At 40.2% G+C, this 22,848-nt stretch overlaps 1 protein-coding gene across 1 annotated transcript in view; it reads right to left on the bottom strand.

Annotated features, from left to right (window-relative positions):
• Positions 1 to 4,154: 4,154 nt before the first annotated feature.
• CLNK (cytokine dependent hematopoietic cell linker) overlaps positions 4,155 to 22,848 on the bottom strand; it is a 152,650-nt gene continuing 133,956 nt past the window's right edge. The window contains exons 18-21 of the mRNA XM_069493852.1: positions 20,741 to 20,874; positions 16,721 to 16,798; positions 12,694 to 12,849; positions 4,155 to 4,848 (exon numbers count right to left, since the gene is read on the bottom strand). Of these exons, the coding sequence (XP_069349953.1) occupies positions 4,702 to 4,848; positions 12,694 to 12,849; positions 16,721 to 16,798; positions 20,741 to 20,874 (515 nt within the window). The 3' untranslated portion in view covers positions 4,155 to 4,701. The remainder of the gene's footprint in view (positions 4,849 to 12,693; positions 12,850 to 16,720; positions 16,799 to 20,740; positions 20,875 to 22,848) is intronic.

The raw sequence follows: 22,848 nt of genomic DNA, 5'->3' as shown, positions 1-22,848 counted from the left end.
ATATAAGAAAAACTGGACATATTTAATGTGTACAATTTAATGAGTTTGGAGGTATGTATATACTCATGAAACCATCACCACAATCAAGGCAATAAATATATCCATCACCTTTAATAATATCTTCCTGCCCCACTTCATTTTTTTGTGGCAAGAATATTTAATATGAAATCTACCTCCTAAACAAAATTTTAGGTCTAATACATTATTGTTGACTGTAGGCACACTCTTATTCAGCATATCTCTAGAACTTACTCACCTAGTGTAACTGAAACTTTATACCCACTGAGCAACAACTGCCCATTTCCCCCTCCTCCTTGCCCCTGGCAACTACTATTCTATTCTCTGTGTCTATGAATTTAACTATTTGAGATGCTCTTGTAAGTGGAGTCACATAGTATTTGTCCTTCTGTGCTTGCCTTATTTCAGTTAACATAATGTCCTCCAGGTTCACCCATGTTGTCCCAAATGGCAGGATTTTCTTCTTTATTAAGGCCAAATAATTTTCCATTGTATGTATATAACACATTTTCTTTATCTATTCATCTGTTGATGGACATTTAGGTTGTTTTCGTATCTTGGCTACGGTAAATAATGCTGCAATGAATATGGAAGTGCAGACATCTCTTCAAGATCCTGATTTTAATTCTTTTGGATGTACACCCAGAAGTGGGATTGTTGGATATGGCAGTTCTATTCTTAATTTTATGAGGAAACTCTATACTCTTTTCCAGAGTGGCTGCACCATTTGACATTTCTACCAACAGTGTACGTGGTTCCAATTGATCCACATCCTTGCCAACACTTTTGGTTTTTGATGATGGCCAACAGGTATATGAGGTGCTCAATGTCACTAATCATCAGGGAAATGCACATCAAAACCACAATGAGATAGCACTTCACCCCTATTGAGATGATTATTATATTTGTATCTTCCCTGCCAGCTTTGAACTCTCATTCACAGGGATTCTGTCTTATTCATCTTTATCCCAGAAATCTAGCATAGTTCTCATACGTCAATGATTTTTCTAGAAATTTTTCCTACATTTGCAATAAATATAATTTCAAAAAGGCTTTAGAGGTAATAGGATATGAAACAAAATTAAAATATGTCTTGATCCCTTTTTTTAATACTTAACTACAGAAAGTGTTATAATGTTTAATTACATATTTGCTTTCATGTAAGTTAGCAGAGCTTTAAATCACCAATGTTCAAAAAAAGTAAATGTACTTAGCTAGAACAAATATTACTCAGGATAAAAAATAGATACACAAATATAATGCTATTCTTATACAATATAGGCTATCTTATAAAAATTTGTGTGTGTGTACATATACACATCATAATGGCCCACATTTGACAATGGGTAAATTTTATTCCTCCATGGTAATTGGAACAGAAGATTTAATTGATTACAGCTATGATGCAGTTACTCAAACACATACACATACGTATCCATCCCAAGAAGGGATGTGTGTTTTATATTAGGTAAGTTTGGAAAAATTTTAAATTTTCTGGTTCAGGACTTTTCAAAGCCATCTCAAAGGAACTTCATTAAAATATGTAATGTTGGCCCCACCCTACAAACACTCAGTCATAAGTGTTAAAATGGAAGTACAACACAGTAATGGGAAACTGACTTAGATTATCTTATTTATTTGTACATTTATCTGTCTGTCTCTCTTATTCACTGCTATATTTCCAACATCTACAGTAGTGCCTAGCAATGAATACACATGCAGTACACAAACAAGTGCTATAAAAGTATATTATTAAAGATGAGGGAGATAGAAATGTACCCAGAATGGTAATTATTTAGTCCAAAAGAAATATCTGGAATGCATAGATGTTATAATTGGATAAAGCTAAAATTCCCTTACTCTATTGAGGCAAGGTATCAAGTGACACTTTTAAACTAAAAATGAGATAATAGTTGAAAAGGGATTAAAACACTTTTGAATTTGGGTATGCTAAACCCAAATCACTGAATATTCAGTTACAGATCCAATACAGCAGATACATAGTGAATAGGAAAATTGTGTATGAAGACCTCTGTTCTAGGCACAGCTACATACATCACTGTGAGACTTTGGCCAATGAGGCACCATTTCCTCAATTATAAAATGCATTAAGAATATCTGCCCGGTCTTCTTTATAGAACTGTTGTAAGAATCAAATACAATTAAAATTTATATATTTATTCTTCAATCATCTGTTACAAGCAAATCGTCCTTACTACAATTGGCACTGAAAACAGTGCACACCTGAATGTCGCTGTGGCAGGTGTGGAGGTAAGAACTCGATGACCAGCAAGTCAGCAGACAGCCTCCAGCTGCAGTGCCCTCTGGATCTGCCATAGCATTTGGAGGTCATATGCTGTGCCAGGGCGGCTGTTCCAGGCAATGATTTGGCATGCTGAGGCACAGAGACCTGGCCATTTCTGCCCAGGGTGAGACTCTTTTCTCTGTGCAATCTTTGCTTTGGACCTCAGCATGGGCTGGCCAAGACTCTCCCAGAGCTGTGTCTCAGTTTTGTGCTTTTCCTACTCATTGCCCCCTCCTTCCCTCTCTCCTCCCACGTCCGAGCCTGAAGGCCCCACCACCTCCTTCTGTTTCTTTTCTCCTTTATCTTCTCAAGCATTAACCCTCAATCAATGTTTGTACTTCTAACTTCATCTTGGTGTCTGAGTTCCACTGACATGGTCCCTCAAATCCCAATCATCTGAAGCAACCTCTGTCAATATTTTGAATTTTATATTTCATATGTATAAGTATTGTGGGTTTTTAATCTCAAGATGGTTGATTTCTACTTCTTTTTCCTCTTAGAATTATATCATGTATTTATGAAGAGATGATAAAGCATTTTTTAAAACATACGCCTCATACAATGCCAACCACAACAAGATATTCATCTACTTTAACAGCGATGCTTCAGGAGACTCAGAGACGTTTTTTGGGACCATGACATTGAATGGCATAGCCCCAGGGAATCAGTGAATTGGAGTTTCCAGTAATCTTCCTGTAGCTTTTTAATATTAGGGTCAGATTCTTTCTGGACCCCTGAGAGGCCTAGAGCCTCTCTGTAGAGTCTTTGTTTCCACACTGGCCTGGGCTTATTGAAGTCCAGTTGAGAGTGACCAGCAACCATACTGCTTCAGCTCTGACCAGTCACAGCTCCTTAGTAGCCAAGCTCTAATTTGAATACTCTTGTCTCTTGGTGCATATATAATCTTGTGCAGGCATACTCTAAGATAGGCTCAGTTGGGTATCAAGAGTTCCAACATTACAGAGAGCTTCTTTATCAATGCTCTTGATCTAACTTAGAGGCATCACTTCACGTTGACTTTGTGAGAGGAGAGCACCTGAGCAGGTACTGGGGTGGGGGGTAGAAGCTGAGAGCTCTTCCCAGAGAGCTCATTGTCTGCTATTTTAGGAGAAGAGATAATCCTGGGCATTGTTTGCATTGTTTTCATTTGATTCTCTTTCCTTTTAGTTCTATTTGGTTTTATTCCTACATTAAAGCTACAATTGCATAAATACCCTATTAATTTCCCATGTAGGCTTTGGTACCATTTGAAGACATTGTGTACCATTATTTTATTTTATTATTTTTATTTTAAGGTGAGTAAATCTGTGTTTTCAAATTGTTTCTATATCTCTTTTTTAAAAATTTTAGCATTTCGACTTGATTGTAAAATCCCACAGGGCAGGAAATGAACCTGGGAAGATGTACTTGCCTGTAGCCAGGCAAAATGGATTACAATCTGGGCTCTTTTCTTCTATTAAGATCAATAACTTCTTTGAACCTCTGCTTCCTCATCTGTATTATAAAACAGGAGTAAAATTAAATCCTCTTAACCTTGCAAGGGGGCAATATCATGACATGTGCAATGTTACTGCAAGAATCAGCACTAATTTGAGGATAAGTCTTCTCTATCTTTGAAAGGAAGTCCATAATTGGAATTGTTAATTTTTTTTTGAACTTGAACTCAGATGTGTGCTTGCCTTAAGGTTGAACTAGGATATAACCTATGAGTTCTTTACTATAAATTTGATAATTCCATTTGGCTTAGAGCTGCTCTAAGCAGAGTATGCTGAAGGCTCGTCCTGTGGCCATTTCATACCATAGTAAGAGTATTTTCAATTTCTGTTTTTAAGGTGATATTCACAAATGCTCTTATTTTCCATACCACATTTCTTTCCTATAATTGAATTTCTAGGATTACAAATAAAATAGAGCTAACACTCACCAACATCTTCAGCATAAGGACTCATCCACACTTGTAAATGCACAAGCCCAAACAGTTCGGAAATAAAGGCAGGCAGCACAATGTCCTGTAAAGAGCGTAGATTTGGGGATTTCACGCAGATGTGTCCTGCACTAGCTGCAAACATTTCAGCAACAGCTTCTTGTGACCTTTGTTGCTTATCTGTAATGTGAACATAATGACCATGTTCATAGATTTTTTGTTCAGAAGATACTTTTAAAAACCCAGTTTTTATTTTTGCATTCTATCAATATCTCCTCTGCAATTTGAACTTTCAAAACCGTGATTGATTTTTCCAATTTCTGTTTTAGGATGTTTTTCTTTTCTACAAAGTCAAAAAAGTCATCCCTTGAAAAACAGAAAATAATCCTTTGAAATAAATGAAAAATGATGGAAGCGTTGAACTCGCTGAACTGAAGATACAACAATGACCAGGCTACGGAGGTGAGAAGTGTCTGGTGAGAGGGAGTGGCCGAGTTAGGTAACATTGTTCCTTGTGGTTTCCAGTTTTATCTTTCCCGTCAATTAGTATAATAGGAAAATACTTGTAGTGTTCAATGATGTCTTCCACCGAATCAAACTTCTGAAACATAGAAAAAAAAAGTTAATGAATTTTAAAATATCTTTTGTGTCTGTAGGTTAAAGTACAGCTCAGGTGCTTCATTGTGCTTAGAAACGAGGTGAACCCATTTAACATTTTTGTATTGTAAAGGCAATTCAGAAAGTGATTTTTTTTTTTAAAGGCTGTGGCAAATAAGCTCTTGAAGGATGAATGATAACATGACACAGGAGAATAAAAGTGCTGGTGGGGGGGACCAAAAGTGAACCCCATGTCAGGTCCCTAAGTTTCCTGCTTCTGAGTTTTCCCCAGAATGGAATCAGATCGTGTTGGTCAAGCTCCACTCTATTGTTACCACAACTTTTCTATCCTAAGCCACCCAGATGGGTGAATTGCACAGCAATCAGCCTGTGGCATCTCTATTGCCTCCCTAACCTTGCTCCTAACTCCAACCAGCAAAAATGTAGAAGATCCAGGCTAGAACTGCAGTGAGCTTTCTTTTCAGTGAACCCTCTCATTCTACTGAAGTCTGGTATGCACAGAAAGAATGGTGACAACCTCAGGGCTGCCTAGCCAATTTAGCTGCCTGGGCTTCTTGTGAAATAATGAGGTGGCTGCAGAGACATACAGATAAAGTGCTATTGCAATTTAACGGAAAATAAGGTTATTTTAGGTTTAGGGGAATCAGGAAGTGCTTTGTCGAGGAGGAAGACTTTCCATAGGCTCTATGTTATGGGTCATCTAGACAAGTAGGCACGGGGGGTGGGGGGAGTGGGGGGGAGTTAATGACATTGAGAGCAGATGTACAGAGCATGAACAATGGCAGGTATGGAGAAGACTTGAGCAGATACAGTCATTCTGATTAGGTGATTGTGGATGAGTTCCTGAAGGAGAATATTGAGAGATAACTAGGAAGAGCTTGCTCAACCTGTATCCCTTGTTTGAAGACAACTTTGATCCCCCTTAGCAGGCCTGTGAGGTGAGCAGGGCAGGCCAATTTACCTTTCCCAAGAGCTAAGGGCATTTCAGGGCAGAGAAGTGGATTGTCCTGCTCAGAGTTATACAGCCAGAGGGCCAATACCAGGAACGGAGCCTCCCGTTTCTGGACATGTGTCTCTTCTTTCCATTACACAACTTTGCCTGTGGCTTGTGGCCTCTGGTGTTCCAACAGAGCAGTGTAGAGATGGCACAGGCTGAAGGAAAGTACCCGGGGCGGGGTACTTTGATTCCGATTTAGTTTTGTCCATCCCTTCCTCTGCCCAGGGCATCCTAGGTGCAGAAATGTTGGAAGGCCTCGGGGATATCCAACAGAGATGAGGTCCCTGTCCTCTTGGAGATGACATTCTGGTGGGGGCAGACAGAAAATAACTTCCCATATAAACAAATAATTTCATTTAGGGGTATGTGTTGTGAAAATTATCAGCTCAGGGCTTCAGAACCTCACCAGGCTCCTGAGGGTTTCCCTTAGGGGCTGCATGTGTCTGCTGGGAGGAAACATTCCTTTTTGTCAGGGGAGCACTAAATGGAAATGCTAGGAACCTGTGACTTCCATGGTCATCTCCTTCCTGCCATCTGTCAGGGTGTGAAGAGCAAAGAGACACCACTCTGGGAGCAAAAATTTGGGGAAAGAAATGTGGAGTCATGTTTCTTGGTGTTAACTAGTCCCTGGACCTACCCATTGCTATCCTTTCTGGTTACCTGAGTCAACAAATCTCCCCCCTCCCACCTAAGTTCATTTTTTTTTTTTTTTTTTTTTTTAACACCGAAAGAGTCCTGATTAAGTCTGTAAGCCGCTTGCCCCCTCTGAGCCTTTTACTGGATCCGTGGCAGAGTTTTCAATGAGATGACCTATGTGAAAGCCTATTTTAGTGTATTCGGGCTCCTATAACAAGATACTATAAACTGGGAGGCTTATAAACAGCAGAAATTTATTTCTCACAGTTTTGGAGGCTGGGACATCCAAGATCAAGGATCAGGCAGACTCAGTGTCTGGTGAGGGCTGGTTTCCTCATAGACAGTGCCTTCTTGTTGTGTCCTCACATGGTGGAAGGGGCAAGGCACCTCCCTGGGTCCTCTTTTATGAGGACACTAATCTATTCATGAGGGCTCTGCCTTCATGACCTAATTGCCTCCCAGAGGCCCCACCTCCTAATGCCAACACCTTGGAGGCTAGGATTTCAGCATATGCATTTTGGAGGGACACAAACATGCAGACAGTGGCACCACTCGCAATAGGTATACGATAAATACGAGTTCCTACCTGATGCAAAGGGAAGGTAGTTTCCTAGTTGTTTAGTGGGGATAGTAATTGTTCTACCACAGTAGGGTCGTCATAGTGAAGGCCTTTGAAGCCTGAATGCCTCAGTTGAAAGCCTGTCTCTCCTAACCACTGCTATGTGACCTGGAGTGTAAGTTTCTTACACTCTCTGTTCCTCAATTTCTCTATCTATGGACAGTGTTGGTAACATTAGGACCTACCTTTGAGGTTCACTGTAAGAATGAATTGAGCTGACACACCTACAGTGCAGAGCTCAGAAGAAAGCACGACTCACAGTGAGTGCCCAGGAAATGCCAGGTGTTGCCATTACCTCCTGTCCTCCAGGTTTGCCAAGAACATCATGAGAAAGCAATGAATCATTAAAGTTTATAGACTATTATTGTAAGCCTTTAGGAAGAAAAGAATTTTTTATATTTCATTTCCAACTTTAAGGGCAAAGTCTTCTTCCTCTTGACAAAATAAAATGTGATTAATGAAAAGAAACTTTTCATATAGAACGCTTCCACAAAATTGATTATCCACATTGCTAAGAGGAAATCTTTTCTGGTATCAATCTTCAGGGGGGAAATGCTTGATTTGTATTTTCATTAGGATTGTCCAAAAATAATAAAGTCAATATTAATTGTTTTAATAATCTACTGCGTGAATGACATTTTACATGAAATTATAATTTTAACAGGTGGTAGGAAGCAAGGCAGGCACAATTAATCATATTGTCATTTCTTATTATTGGATTCTAGTGATGAACCCACACTGAAATATTGCCCTGAAGAGACTTTTTAAAAATATTATAATTAAGCTTTTATATTTATATTAAATTACTTTTTCAGGGGGACAGAAAATACCATCCTAATATTAAATCTTAAAATCTGTTTAAATCTTTTGTGTTTATCCTGCATATGAACTGTAGGCAATGTTTCCTTGCCAGAAAAGTAAATAAATCTGGTTGGGCACACACGTGGGAGTGGAAGAAGGAAAGAGGAATAAAAGAGAAAGAGATATAGATGCCAAGAGAGAAGGAGGAGAAGGAAGCAAACAAGGGAGGTGAGAAATAAATAAACCCATGGGTTCATTGTTTCTCTTGGTCTCCTAGTCTTTAAATCTTAATTTATTAAGTAAACATGTACCATAATTTTCAGAAACTTATAAACATTTGTGGAACAAGGAGAGGTCTGATAATTGAAATTGCTCCCTTCTGTGAGATTTCACAGACATGTTGACAAACATGGCTTATAAAACTTAGATGCCAGGCTGACGTTTGGCGGCAGGTAGAGCTCTGCAAGGTCCCTCCCTGGCTGGCCAAGGCCAAGGTTCTACCAACCTCACTCTTGCTCATGTGTGTGCCTAACTCGGCACAGATTACAAGGACATCCCCTGGATGGCAGGGACTCTACTGTACTCTGTTCTGTGTTCTCAGAATGGAGCGTTGAGTCTAGCATACTGTAGGCATAAAGTTAATGCTTGGCCAATAAATGAGTAAATGGAGAGGGGAGCTGAATGGTGCCCCCCATCAGTATGTCCATGTCCTAATCCCAGAATCTGTGACTAATACCTTATATGTTAAAAGAGTTAATATTATTTTATATGGTAAGATATGGGATTAAGTTAAGGATGTTGAGAGGGGGAGCTTATCTGTTATCCGCAAGGGCTCTAGAAGAAAGCATGTGTTTACTGATAGGACAGAAGCTGTGGGAGATTTTTTAATTTCAAATTTTTACGGGGGTACAAACGTTAGGGTTACATCTATTGCATTTGCACTGCCCAAGTCAGAGCTACAAACGTGTCCCTCCCAGACCATGCGTACCACACCCTTTAGGTGTGAATTTACCCATCCCTTGTTCTCCCTCCCAGCTGCCCGATCCCCAGTGAATGTTACTTCAACTTCACATAAGTGTTGATCAATTAATACCAATTTGATGGTGAGTACATGTGGTTCTTGTTTTTCCATTCTTCACTTAGTAGAATGGGCTCCAGCTCCATCCAGGATAATACACGAGGTGCTAGATCATCATTGTTTTCTGTGGCTGAGTAGTACTCCATGGTATGCTAACCCAACCATGAGTGGCTTAATAAAATGTGAGAGATTTTAATCAGAGGAGGCAATGAGACCACATAGGCAGAGATTGGAGTGATGTAGCCATAGCCAAGGACTGATGACAGCCACCAGAAGCTGCACAAAGCCAATGGGAAGTCTCCCCTGGAGCCTCCAGTGGTGTGCCCCTGCGGATACCTTAATTTTGGACTTCTAGCCTCCATCACAGTGAAAGACTAAATTTCTGTTGTTTTAAGCCATGCAGTTTGTGGGGGAACTGATGGTTACTAAGCACCTGCCTCTCTATGTCTGCCACCGTATTTGCATCATCTCAACCTACCCCCAAAATAACTCCCATGAGTTAAGTGTTACAGCATCATCTGTGTGGTTAAATTCTAAAGTTTGTGAGACAACTTAAAAAAAAAAAAAACACAAGAAATTAACATTATCCTTGAAAATGCTGTTTCCCATTAAGTTTTTCGTGCTGAGTTGGGTGAAGATGCTATTTCTTTATCTGAGTCCTGGAAGTAGCTTATAGTAGGCTTGCATTTAGCAGAGCTTTGCTGTATCAAATTCTTTTTTTTTTTTTTTTTTTTTTTAATAAATATATGAGATTCTTCCTCAACAAGACAAAGGGCTCAGGCTGTGATAGGCATGATCCAGACCATCTTACTCTTACACCAGGGCCTGGCTCCCTCAGAGGAAGGCCAGGAAGAGCCACCTGTAGAACCTGGCACCCAGTAAGATTCCATGTGAGTTAACTATGCTTCAGTTGTGATCACCCTGCAATGTTTTCAAGCAGGTGGGGGATTGCTTGCATTTAGCCGTGATGTTATCTGAGATGGTATGAGGAAGTCCGTATTTTTGCAAAGTATGTTGAATCCCAGTGTTGCCATTTACCAGCTGCGACCTTGGGCCAGTTACTTAGCATTTCTGTGCCTCAGTTTCACCATTCGTTAAATGAAGATACCAGCAGCACCTACCTCAATGGGTGGCTAAGAGGATTCAACAGATGACATTAGTTAGTGATTGTTAACTGCACAGAATCATGCCTGTGCATGTAAAACACCACCAAAACACAGGGTTCTGCCTTGGATCTCTTCCTTGCTGATTGATTTGTTTATATATACTTATATTATTAATGAAAGTTTTAATTGAGTCATTCTTTCATCTATGTAAATGTACATAAGTGTTGGGAGATGCAAGGGAGGAGAGAATTCCAGATTAACCCAAAAAGGCATTTTTTAAATGCCTTTTGATTCCCTAAGGTGCCCTTGGTGACAATAATTAGAACAGCTCATCTGGACACAGAGGGTCTAATGTATGGGTTGCCATTTGTCAGGACAGCCGGTGAGTTGCTGCCAGTCTGATTAAACGCTATTAGGATGTTACTACAGAGCCTCTCTGCTTCCTCTCTTTTGTTAGCAGACTAAAATATGGCATGTTGGGAAAAAAAAATGCTGTAACCAAGTTACAGGTCTCAGTATCCTTACCAGTCAATGGGGTTCAGTGATGTGTCCTTTCCAGAGCTTTATCAAGGACCCAATGAGAGAGCAAATGAAACAGTGTCTGGCAGAGAGCCCAGCACATGTGAGGGCACGCAAGTGTCCGTTTCCTGTGTTCTCTAAGGAAAAAGAATCCTTAAACCCAAGCATTCAGAAATCATATAATGCTTTCTTAAAAATGAGAAATTCTATGCGCTGGAAGATGTAGAAGGATAAAGAAAAATGGAGCTGGAAAGTCCATGAACATACGCATCTCAGGGAACTATCTCCTAGTTATTCAAATGACTCAGTAATAATAATGAAAATAGAATAACTAACATTTATCATTGGATTGATAGGCCCCAGGCACTGTTCTGAGTGTTTTACATTCATTAACTTGCCAATCCTCACCACGTAACGAAGAATTGGCCACTTCTGTTTTTAGTTGTGACATAACGCTTTCTTAACATGGTTGTATTTGGCAGATTTATGTATTAATCCATTTATTCACTCATGCACTTGTTCAATGCCAAAATGTTCCCAGGGTGTGTAGCAAAGGCTGATGAACTGGTGCTGTCGCTCATGGGTGCTGACGACTCCTCTCGGCCATGTGTGAGTCTCAAAAAAGGGCTCTGAGTCAGACGCTGGATTTAAGCTGGAATCAAGCAGGATTTTCACATGTGTGCCTCCCTAAAGCCTTTGGCAGCCCCAACAATATTCCCTATTTTGTTATCTATAGAAGATAATTGACATCTGTGTGAAAGTTCTGGTTTTGTACTATCTTAGTTTGCTAAGGCTAAGTACCTCAGACCAAGCGGCTTGAACAATAGAAACTTATTTCTCACAGTTCTGGAGGCTGGAAGTCCAGGATCGTGGTGTTGGCAGGATTGGTCTCTCCTGAGGCCTCTCTCCTTGGCTTGCAGAAGGCTGCTATTTCCCTGTGTCCTCACATGGTTTTCCCGCTGTGCATGTCTGTGTCTTAATCTCCTCTTCTTTTATTGGATTAGGGCTCAGTGACCTCATTTAACCTTAATTACCTCCATAAAGACCCTGTTTTCAAATACGGTCGCATTCTGAGGTACTGGTGGTTAGGACTTCAACTTGTGAATTTTGGGGAAGACGGGACCCAATTCAGCCACTTAATACACACTCACAGATAAAATTGAGGTCTGGAGATGCTAAATATGGATCACTGAATTATAGAAGTCTAGACTTTAGAAGAACATTTACATCTGAAGAAATTAAAGCCCAGAGAAGTTCAGAGACTGGCCTGAGCTCACCTCCCAAGTAAACGGTGACTCAGAACTAACTTCCTTCCTTCGTTCCTTCGTTCCTTCCTTCCTTCCTTCCTTCGTTCCTTCCATCCATCAAGAGAAGAGTTGAAAGAGCAACTCGTCCTCTCCCATACTCCCTGTGTGTCTTTGGCCATTTACTTAATTTTCTGAGCCTCAGTTTCCCTCTATTTAAGATAGGAATGATCATTATGGCAAAGAATTGTTGAGGATTAAAATAAGATTATGCAGATAGACTATGCCTGGCACATAAAAGGTTATTAATGAATATTTTAGTGATTTATTCTTTCACCTAGCCTCCCATCAGCAGGCCTGTGCTGAGGACAAGGACGCTCAACATGGCCTGAATGCTGTGACTGAGTTCACATTCATTCTGGGGGCACACACCTGCAGGTCCAGAATGCTAGCAGACGTCAGAAATGTCTGCAGTGGGCATTTCAGCACTGGGGAGGGGAAGGAATGTGGCATTAGCATGGGCTTCCATGGAGGCTTCTCCGGAGGCAGATTTTAGCTGTGTTTTGTAGAATGAGTTTTCTTTAAAAGGCAAAGTAGGATGGGGGTGTGTGGAAGGGTCAGGATTGGCTGCTGGCCTGGTGGCGTAGACACGTGGGATGTTTTCAGAAGGGGCCAGAGGGGTCAGATTGCACCCTTCTCCTCCAGGGCAGTGCTCTCTTCTCCTGTCCTGTGGTCGTGGGGATATGAAGACTCTGACAGCATCCTCTAAACTCTTCCTTTATTTGTTCCTTTTAGCCTGGAAAAGGGAAGCAGTTAAGTTTTACCTACCTCATCTCCTCTGAGTCCTGTCCCCAGGGCAAACTGCTGATTCCTCTCCAGGAAGCGGATTTTCACGTTGTAGACTTTGTTCCCATAAAACACCACTAAAACGTAGGGCTCTGCCTTGGATTTCGTGGAAGAATCCCGGACCAAGAAAGTACCATCCTGAAGCAAAAGGAATAACATAACAGTCACCTTCTCAGGCACACCAGCATCCCGCCTTTGTGATGATGACAATGATGTTTGCATGTGTAAGATTCCCAAATGGGTTTAGTTTTTAGCAAACTACAACAATAATTTAGTAAGTTTTTAAGGAGTGACTGTATGTATAGGGTTCTTGTTTTCTGGGAAGTTTGCCAGTTGGATGGTGACCCTCCTTTCTTCAAAATCTTCCATCATCCCCTACTGACCTCCGCATAATGCCTACAACCTTAGCATGATGTTCATGGATAAATGCACCAACCTGTCCTGTGGTTTGCTCTCTCATCACTCCTGCAGCCCCCTGCCCCTGGTTCCTGGCTCCAGCTCAGCCTCTATTTCCTGAAGGCACCATTGGCTTTGGGGATCCCAGCTTTTGCATGTGCTACTCTTTGCATGGAGAAACCCTCCTCCTGCCCCCTCCCTGGTGTGCTCCTCTTCATCTGTCATTGTTCACCTATTTCCTGTTCTGCCTGATGCTTGGGTATTATTCTAGAGATAGTGGGAGCCATCACAGGCTTTGCGCAGGAGAAGCTTTTAACCTAATAAACTGTCAATGCAGGGCTAGGTTTTCTGAAAGAGACGGGGGCTTTGAAGTCACTGATATCAAAATAAGTGTAAAGGCCCTCTGGGGAAGGAGGAAATATAGCTTAAGGTGAGGTGAAGGCAAGTGCAGGGCAAGGAGGAAGAGACAGGAAAGGAATCAGGGATGTCTGATAGATGAAGGAAAACCAGAAACTTCAGCGTTACAGAAGCCAAGGGGAGGAGAGTGAGGGTTTCCAAAAGAAACTCAACAGTGTCCAGTGGCCCAAGGGCTGAGAATAGGTCATGGATCAGAAATAACCACATACACTCCAGGAAATAGCTCAGGGTGGAGGCCTGGTCGTCAAAGGCTGAGATATGGAGCAATCCTCCTGAACCTACACGCACCAACCAGGCCGAGTTTTGTGGTTATATTGGGTCATTTACATGATGAAAATGACAGAAAAATCTGTACCTGTAGTTGTATGCATTGTTGTATAAATGGTTATAGATGATCTCTAAGGAATAGATATAGATATAAATGGTATATATGATTTATGTCTATGATAGTTATGATATATAATCATCTCTCTTATGTAGATTATGTATAATATTTATATATAATTATATATATTATCCATAATTAATATGTATGGATTTTATAGATATAGATATATAAAAATGGTATTACTACTATATAACAATACTTTAAGTATACTACAATTGTAAATAACACGGTATCACCATAGTAATGTTAATGATGATGCTGGCAGCTAAATTGCGTGGAGAATTGCCCTCAAGGTGCCAAGCTCTTTACACACATCATCTCATTTTTTCTTTAAATAAATGTTGAGGGACGTATTTTATTCTCATTTTAAAGGTAAGCCAGTAAGAGTGTAAGAGCTTAAGTGAATCCCTTAAAGCATCCCAGTGAGTAAACAGAATACCTAAAAGTCAAACCCAAATTATTACTCCCAATATATAAAAATGGGATTGAGGAATTTTCTGGAACTTGTTCTGCCTAAAACATTCAGCCATAATGAACCCTTAATACTCAAGCACAAAACATTGCCAAAGATCAGAAAAAGAGAGGAGGCCAAAACTCCTTGCCAATTTTTGGGTTTATCATCTTAAACTTGCAATAAATTTGTCAAAATGAATCTGGGCAATCCTGCAGTTTAAATTAAATTATCTTTCATAAATAGGAAACACATTTTGACAAAGCTGAGACAAACAAAAGGAAAATATGAAAAGGAAAATATGAAGTCATTCCACTGAGATTTTATTTTCTTAATGTTTCTTAGCGAGAGGCAGAAGCAGGCACACAGAAGGTGAGGAAGGGGGTGTTTGCTGAGTGCCCAAATTCTGCCGGAAGGACATCAGGTGACATATATGCTGCTCTTCTAGCACAATCCACACAGGAGATCCTGGAAGCAGGTCTACTAGGAGTAGTTTTTCTGATGGAAAACAGACTCCGAGACTGCAACGGCGAACTGAGCACTGATTAGCCAAGGAGGGAAGCCAAGGTCGGAGTCTCCCACCACCATGCTTGCCGTTCTGCCACTGCATGGCCAGATTCCGTGGAGAGAGGAAGGGGAGGGCCTTGAGATAGGATGACAGCCAACCCCTCCATGTCCCTCCATCAGGGCTATAAAGAACTATAATGTCTACTGGAGGCAGCTGTGATTTTGTGAAACGAGCACTGATCTGGCATACATGTTCTGCCACTTTTTCCACTTAGTGACCAAGACTTTGGCTTAGCTTCAGTTTCCTCATCTGGGAAATAGGGTAATTTTATTTATTTCTTATATGTTCAAGATGCTTTCTTAGCAATGACAATGGTTTTCTACTGTTCTAACAAATTACCATGAAATTAGCTACTTAAAACACAAATGTATTATCTTACAGTTCTGGAGGTCAGATGCCTGGCATGGATCCTACTGGGCTAAAGTCAAGAGGGAAGAACCTGTTTCCATGACTTTTCCAGTTTTTAGAGGGCACATAAATTCCTGGCCTGTGACCCCTTCCCCTATCAGCCTGATGTCTACTTTCATTGTAACATCTCTTCTCTGACACTCCTGCTTCCCCCTTCTAAGGATACTTGCGACTAAACTGAACCCATCCAGATAATCCATGATAACCTCCCCATCTCAGGATCCTTAACTTAATCACACCTGCAAAGTCCCTTTTTCTGTGTAAGATGACATATTCACAGGTTCTGCGGATTAAGATGTGGACATTTGAGGGGGTACGATTCTGTTTACCATAGCAATTTAGATATAATTTATTTTATTTAATTTTACAGGATTGATTCTGAGGGCTAGGTTTTACTAAAATTTATCAGAAACCCATTATTTATTCACTAATTAGTTCATTCATTTTAATGTTTCCTCATTCAACAATGACTATTGTACTGGCTAGTTGAAGTTAGGCTTTGGTGTTACATTGCCTTTAAGAGACTTTCTATCACATCTAAGCAATCTAGTATAAGTCTCTACATCTAGAGATGTTTGGGATGACAGTTGTGGGAGTCATTTGACTTGATTACACATATTCCAGTTCTTTTCTCTTTTTGGTTACATGGCAGGTTTGTACTCTTACCTACTTTGAAGTTAGATTTGGTTGTGTGACTTTTTTTGGTTAATGATAAATGAGTAGAGGTGAAGTGTGTTATTTCTGAGCGGATGTGTCAAGCGCCAGACTGTGTAGGTGGAAGCACACCCTTGAGATGGAGCCTCCAGCAACCTGGGTTTACCCACCCAAACCTGTCTTGGACACAGAATGTAAGCAAGAAATAAAATTCCATTGTGCTAAGCAACTGAAATCTTGGGATTGTCTGTTCCTGCAGCATAACCTATCATGGCCTGACTATTACAGCATTTATAATGCCTTCTCCTTTCTTGAAGCAGTGAGACATCAAGACCCAACTGCACCTTGGGAAGACTTTAGTAAGGAGATGAAACTTGAAGAAAGCAGAAGGAAGCATTTTCCCTGTGACCTCTGTACCCTAGCTTCCACATTTGAGCTTCAAAATAGTTCCCCAGGGTTGATTTTGCTATTTTTTATTTTACAAATAAAGAAACCTACACATAAAGTTATTTAGAATCTTGAGAAAGTCACACAGCTGGTAAGTGGCACAACCAAGCTCAGATCTTCAAATCCCCTTTTCAGTTACAACCTCCCCAGCATTGACAAATACAGGGTGATGTGGGACCACTACATCAGAGCACGTTGCTTGTCACATCCTGTGACCCACTAGCAGAAAACCATAAGATGACTACAAAACAATGACGACAGGCCCCGCAGAAGGGATTACCTTGTTCTCCTTCATTAACGCTGCCTCTACCGCCTGGCGACTGTGTTCTCCAATGTACCATTCGCTGTTCTGGGTGTCCTGCAGTGATCAATATTTCAGGGTCAAAGGGAAGTACTAATTATTTATTAATTCAAAATTTACTATTGTTCCACCAATGTCCAATCACAGTTTAATTTCTAGTAGACATTCAGTATATTCCGTACATAAAATTTAGTCCCTAAACCTGGAGAAGCCCAGAGACTCTTGGGGAAGATAGACACAGAAAAAGTAACTGCAGTTGGGGAATTTAGAAGTCGGTGGGAATGAGAGAGTCTGTCACTGGACGTAACCAGAAACTGCACTTCACCAGTTGACAAAGGCCCTTCAGCACTACCCTCAGCATGGATAATAAACCCTCCAGCTCTCAATATTTTCTGAATCTGCACCTGCTGACGCTTGCTGAGGTGGGATGCATATTGTTTGTGGAGCTTGCACTGCCCTGGTCATCCTAAAAACAGCAGGGAGAGAGAGACAGGTGCAGATATAGAGCATCTCAATGCAGCTTGCCCAGAGTCAGATGAGGCAAAATTGGGTTTGAACCCTAGTGTGTCAGGCTTTCTCCCTGTGCCACAATGCCTTATGTATATCAATGTCAAATGATTTTAAATTATTTTGTTTGTAAAATCCACTGTAACAGTGAGAAGGAAGGGGAGTCAGGGAGATGTACTGCGGACCTGCAATTTCTTCACAGGTTTCCAGGCATCATAATTAAAAAATGCACCTTGTGAATCCAGCACCTGTAAGGCATTGTTGAATATCCCAATCTATCCCTACAATTCCTGTGTGAGGTAAGCATGTCAGGTAGTGTCAACCCTAGTGAAGATGGACACTGGAGCTCAGAAATCTGTCATGTGGTTGGCAAGAGTTACGAATGTGACACCAGGTCTTTGGTCTCTCAATCCAAGTCTGTTCCTCCCCGCATAAACTTGATCCATCTGATAATGGGCAGACCAAGAGCATATGAACACCAGCTGGAAAGGCATGAACTAGCTCCAAACTCTGCAGCCTCACGTCCTGCTGCCAGTCTCAGGACATGGGTCTGGCCAGCCAGATTGCTTACTGTTCTCTGGATACACACAGCTTCAGGGGTTGGCAAGAACTAGCCCTGCTGCCTGGAATTCCTCCTGGTCCTCACCCTCTCTGCCTATCCAGGTTGGCCTTCTTTTCCACCAAGATTGGAATCAAAAGTCACTTCTTAACTGAGGTCTCCTTTGTAATAAACTCTGTCACCTAGTCCCCACACTCAGGAGAGAGTTGGTGCTGGGAGGGTCCAGTGGCAGGACAGCTCTGCTTTGCTCCAGCAAAGTCATGTGCCAGGCTCTGGGGACAAAGGGAGCCTTGGAGCCTCATCGCCCCTCTGAAGCATGAGCTCTCTCAGCTTTGAGTGGTCTGCTGCTTTTGGGGGCCCTCTTGGTCAGTCCACAGGCTTGACAGAGCTCAGTCATGGTGCATTTCATCTGCTCTAATTTTATTTATTTGTCCAAGTTGGAAGATGCTTAGCGATTTTACAGTCTTGTGTTTCTCCAGATGTGGTCATGAAGGATGGCTGGTGAGTTTAGGCGGTGCTCAAGAACAGCATTACTGGCCGGGTGCGGTGGCTCATGCCTGTAATCCTAGCACTCTGGGAGGCCGAGGCGGGTGGATCGCTCAAGGTCAGGAGTTCGAGACCAGCCTGAGCAAGAGCGAGACCCTGTCTCTACTAAAAATAGAAAGAAATTATCTGGCCAACTAAAATATACATAGAAAAAATTAGCTGGGCATGGTGGCGCATGCCTGTAGTCCCAGCTACTCAGGAGGCTGAAGCAGGGGGATTGCTTGAGCCCAGGAGTTTGAGGTTGCTGTGAGCTAGACTGATGCCACAGCACTCACTCTAGCCTGGGCAACAAAGCGAGACTCTGTCTCAAAAAAAACCCCCCAAAAAACAAAACCAGCATTGCCTAACTCTAAATCACTCAGGAGGAGGGAGAAATATTCCCCTTTCTGTTCTTTTTCTGACCCTCTGAATAATTGAAGAGAAAGATTTCATTTTGGTGCTAATATGTCCTTAGTATTTCTCTGACATTTCTAATCTCTCCTTTAACAGAAGAACAGTTCTTACTATGCTGAGAACCATTAGCAGATGATGGGTCCTGCTACAATTTAATAGCATAGTTTTGTTTGTGTTGTGATGACTTTTTAAAAAATTCTTGTAAAATATGCATAATATAAGATTCATCACTTTAACCATTTTTAAGGCTACAATTCAGTGGCATTAAGTACATACATAGAGCTTTGCCACTGTCTATCTCCAAAACTTTTTTATCATCCCAAACTGAAATGCCGTACCCATTAAATGATAACTTTCTGTTACTTCCACCTCTTCTCCCAGCCCCTGGTTACCATCATTCCACATTCTGTCTCTATGAATTTGCTTATCCTAAGTACCATGTACAAGTGGAACCATCATTATATTTGTCTTTCTGTGTCTGACATTTTACTTAGCATAATGTTTTCAAGGTTCATCTATATTGTAGCATGGGTCAGAATTTTATTCCTTTTTAGAGCTGAGTAATATTCCATCATGTGTGTGTGTAAAACATTTTGTTTTTCCATTCATATAACATTTTGTTTAATCATTCATCTTTTAATGGACATTTGGCTTCTTTCCACTTTTGGCTATCAGAAATAATGCTATTATGAACATAAGTGTACAAATAGCTATTTGAGTCCCTGCTTTCAGTTCTTTTGGGCATATACTCAGGAGTGGAATGCTGCAATTGCTTTTAAGGTTACTTTCTAACTAGGGTATATAATAATACTGTTTTTCTTAAATTTAGAGTAATGGTGCAAAGTGGAAACACAGAATATTAAGTAAATATTATTACTGATAGTACATGGTTATGTTATAAATTAAACAGTTGAAATCAGGGAAATCCTGACCTTGCCCAAGCGTCTCTCATACCTATGAAGAATCCCAGGCTCTGGGGAGGGGCCTGGCCTCGGTAGACATCCAGTTAGAACCAAGGAATCCCAGTGCTTGTGGAGAAGGTGACGGAGCAGAAGGAAGCTAAGTACATGGCAAGGGGCAATAAAAGAAGTATGTGCAGATTTCCTAGGATCTAATTTAAGAGTTTGAGACCCCTTTTAGAATGAGGTAGTTATAGGGACAACAAAAGACTTTTAGGATACTGTAGGAATTATGAAGAATTGACCAGAGATATCCTATACAGTCTGCTTCTGCTTGAAAATCTTTGCAAGGTCTGTGGCAGGACACTGAGTAATGGTATGATATGGGACGGGGACCCAGGAGCAGCACATCCTCCAGTGCTTCCTAGTGAAAGACTTTGAAAAGTATTATCATGTCCCAAGGTGATGGAGGGAGGAGCACACAAGCTACAGTGAAAGCTTAATCCCCTCACCATAGGGTAAGGTAAGTGCAAAATGGTCCAGGATCAAATGGTTCTAGGGATCGAGCATATTTTAGAAAAATATCGAAAAATAGATGAAGGACAAACAAGAACATTTACATCTCTCCCCTCTCTGTGTCTCCCTGGGGCAGGGAACATGACCTCTAGCACATTGTCTGGCACATAATGACTGCTCAATTAATGGTCGTTGGACTGTTAACTGAAATGAGTATGCAATAGGTGGATCTTTTGTTAGGAAAAGGATTGCAACATGTAAATCCTAGTTAATCCCCCATGGGATTATTGAACAGCCAGTAAATATAAAACACAAGTCTAAATATCCCTATTCTTTGGATTAATGAAAAAAAAACCACGGAAAATCTGGAGATATGTAAGTTAAAGAACCTGATGAAAGAGCAATATAATACATTGTATGACAAAATACTTTTAAAAATATTAAAACTCAATAATATATAGCCAGAGGGAAAAAATTAAAGACAAACATAAATAATCTCCTTTTGGGCATTGTTCAGTAAAGCTCTATTTAGATGCAAAGTGCATGTAAAATGACTTGGCAGAGAAGTGTCTGTTTTACCTTTTCATCAGACCTTGCAGGGAGAGGTTTTCTCCAGCTTGTGTTTTTATAGAACAGTGTATTTTCAGGAGAGCCATAGCTGGCTGGAGACTGGCATCTCTGAGGAGAATAGGACTGCATGCTTCCTTTATGATCTGCGAAGAGTAAATTTACATTTAAATATGGTTTCTTTACTAACTCAGATTGTCTGCAGACAATATGGAGCTAGGGCCCATCCCTCCTGCCTCTCCTTGTGGGTCTACATCGCATCAACTCACTCAATGACTACAGTCCCGTCTGATAGTTCTCTGGCTTCAGCTTTTGCCCTTTCTCCTCTCTTTCTACAGGGTACCTGGAGGAATCTTTTAAAACTATAATTTTTACTATGCTACCCTGGCTGGTAAAATTCCTTCTGTGATTTCCTTTCCACCTGGAAGAAAATCTAAACATTTTCCTTCTGTTCATAAGCCTTTGAACGGCCTATCTCTTATTTCTCCTTCCTCATCCTCATCACTCCCCTGTTGTCCACTTGAGTCTGGCTGCAGTGAACTCTGTTGGGTTTCTTAAACATGCTGAGCTCGTTCCTTACTCGGAAACATTTTTTGTTTGTTTTTTAACTTGAAGGAAAAATTTTTTTATAAAAATGAAACATCATTTTTTTAACCTGAAAGAATGACAGACAAACTATCATTATTCAGACTTGGATATTTGGCAGATATTAAAAATGAATAAAGTGAGCCTGTTACTTTATGGGAAACAAGGGGCAGTATTTGTTGCCAAATCATAAAATTAGACTTTGCATGTGCAAAGTGGAATTTGGGAAAGCTTGTAACTCCCACTGTGACACAGCAGAATTCCAAAAGTTAGAGTTTTCTGATGAAATAAGTGGTATTACTTGAAAAGGTGATTTAAAAAATATATGTAATAATGTATGTTAACATTGGAAGATGTATCGTGTCTGTGAACCATTATTTTCCAAGTGAATCAGTGCATGATGCTAGAAAATCATGCCTGGGCAGAAGATAAATTCAAGTGCAAGGTAGACCAATGGATTTTAAAGTAACAGACTACAAAAGTTCATTGATAAAGTTTTGATTTCACATGGCACCTAAGCTTTAAGATATACTACTTATCAAATTTTGATGTGGTATTTTCTCTATATACTTCAATCAAAATAACATAATTCCATTGCGTGTCCTTCCAGTAAGTGGAGCGAGAACTGTAAGGAGGAATGCCAAGCAAAGGATTTGTAAATACATTGGTAATTTTAAGCAAGGATTAACCATTTAAAAAACTCATAAAACCTTGAGGATATAAAAACAATATGTAAATAAAATGCTGAAGAAAAATGCCATGTAAAGTGGAAGAGAGGTGATCAGTGTGGAGACTGAATTATAAGCTTCATAACCATAATTCAGTTGAAAAAATATAACCAAATATAACCAAAGTTATAGTCCCAGTTAGTAGCTTAACAAGAACTTTGACAGGATGGGCTTTTGACCCAGTAAATTTTTGAGAATAAATACTAAATAAAACAGTAGCAAATATTTACATGCAGTTACCATAACATTTAGATTATAACTGTATTTATTCTGCTTCTTGTCACCAAGGAAACAAATTTCTCTCTAAGTTTACTAAGAAAAACAAACTGTTCTCCTGAGATGTTGAAAGGTTTATTTTAATGGTACCAAGGACTGTAGCTTTTAATGTTGAGCCTAATAATGTTTGTTATAAGAGCTTATGTGTATCAAAATATTTGTTGCAGAAAGCTGTTTGATCACTTAAAGTTTAAATTACATTTATCATGGTAAGTTAATTTCACCCACCAATTTATGACCTTAAAAATAGGAATAAAGCTAGAGATATCCCTTCTTTTAAAATTTTATTTTATATGTAAAGAAGCTTAATTTTCAAACACAGTGAAGAATCCATACCATCACAAGTAAAGCACTCTAAGTTTTTTATATTGTTTGGAAAGAAGATAGTAACTTTGGGTTTTTAAAATTCAAGCAAGCTTTTGTTTAAAATGTTTAGGGTAATCAAAGGAAGAATAATATTGGAATGTATAACTTCCAAGAAAGAGAAAGAAAGGAGAATAAAGAAGAGATAAATCCAATATATGGCAGAAA

This window comes from Eulemur rufifrons, chromosome 19 (genome assembly GCF_041146395.1).
Source record: "Eulemur rufifrons isolate Redbay chromosome 19, OSU_ERuf_1, whole genome shotgun sequence".
NCBI lineage: Eukaryota > Metazoa > Chordata > Mammalia > Primates > Lemuridae > Eulemur > Eulemur rufifrons.
This window is presented reverse-complemented; position numbering and strand designations above follow the sequence as displayed.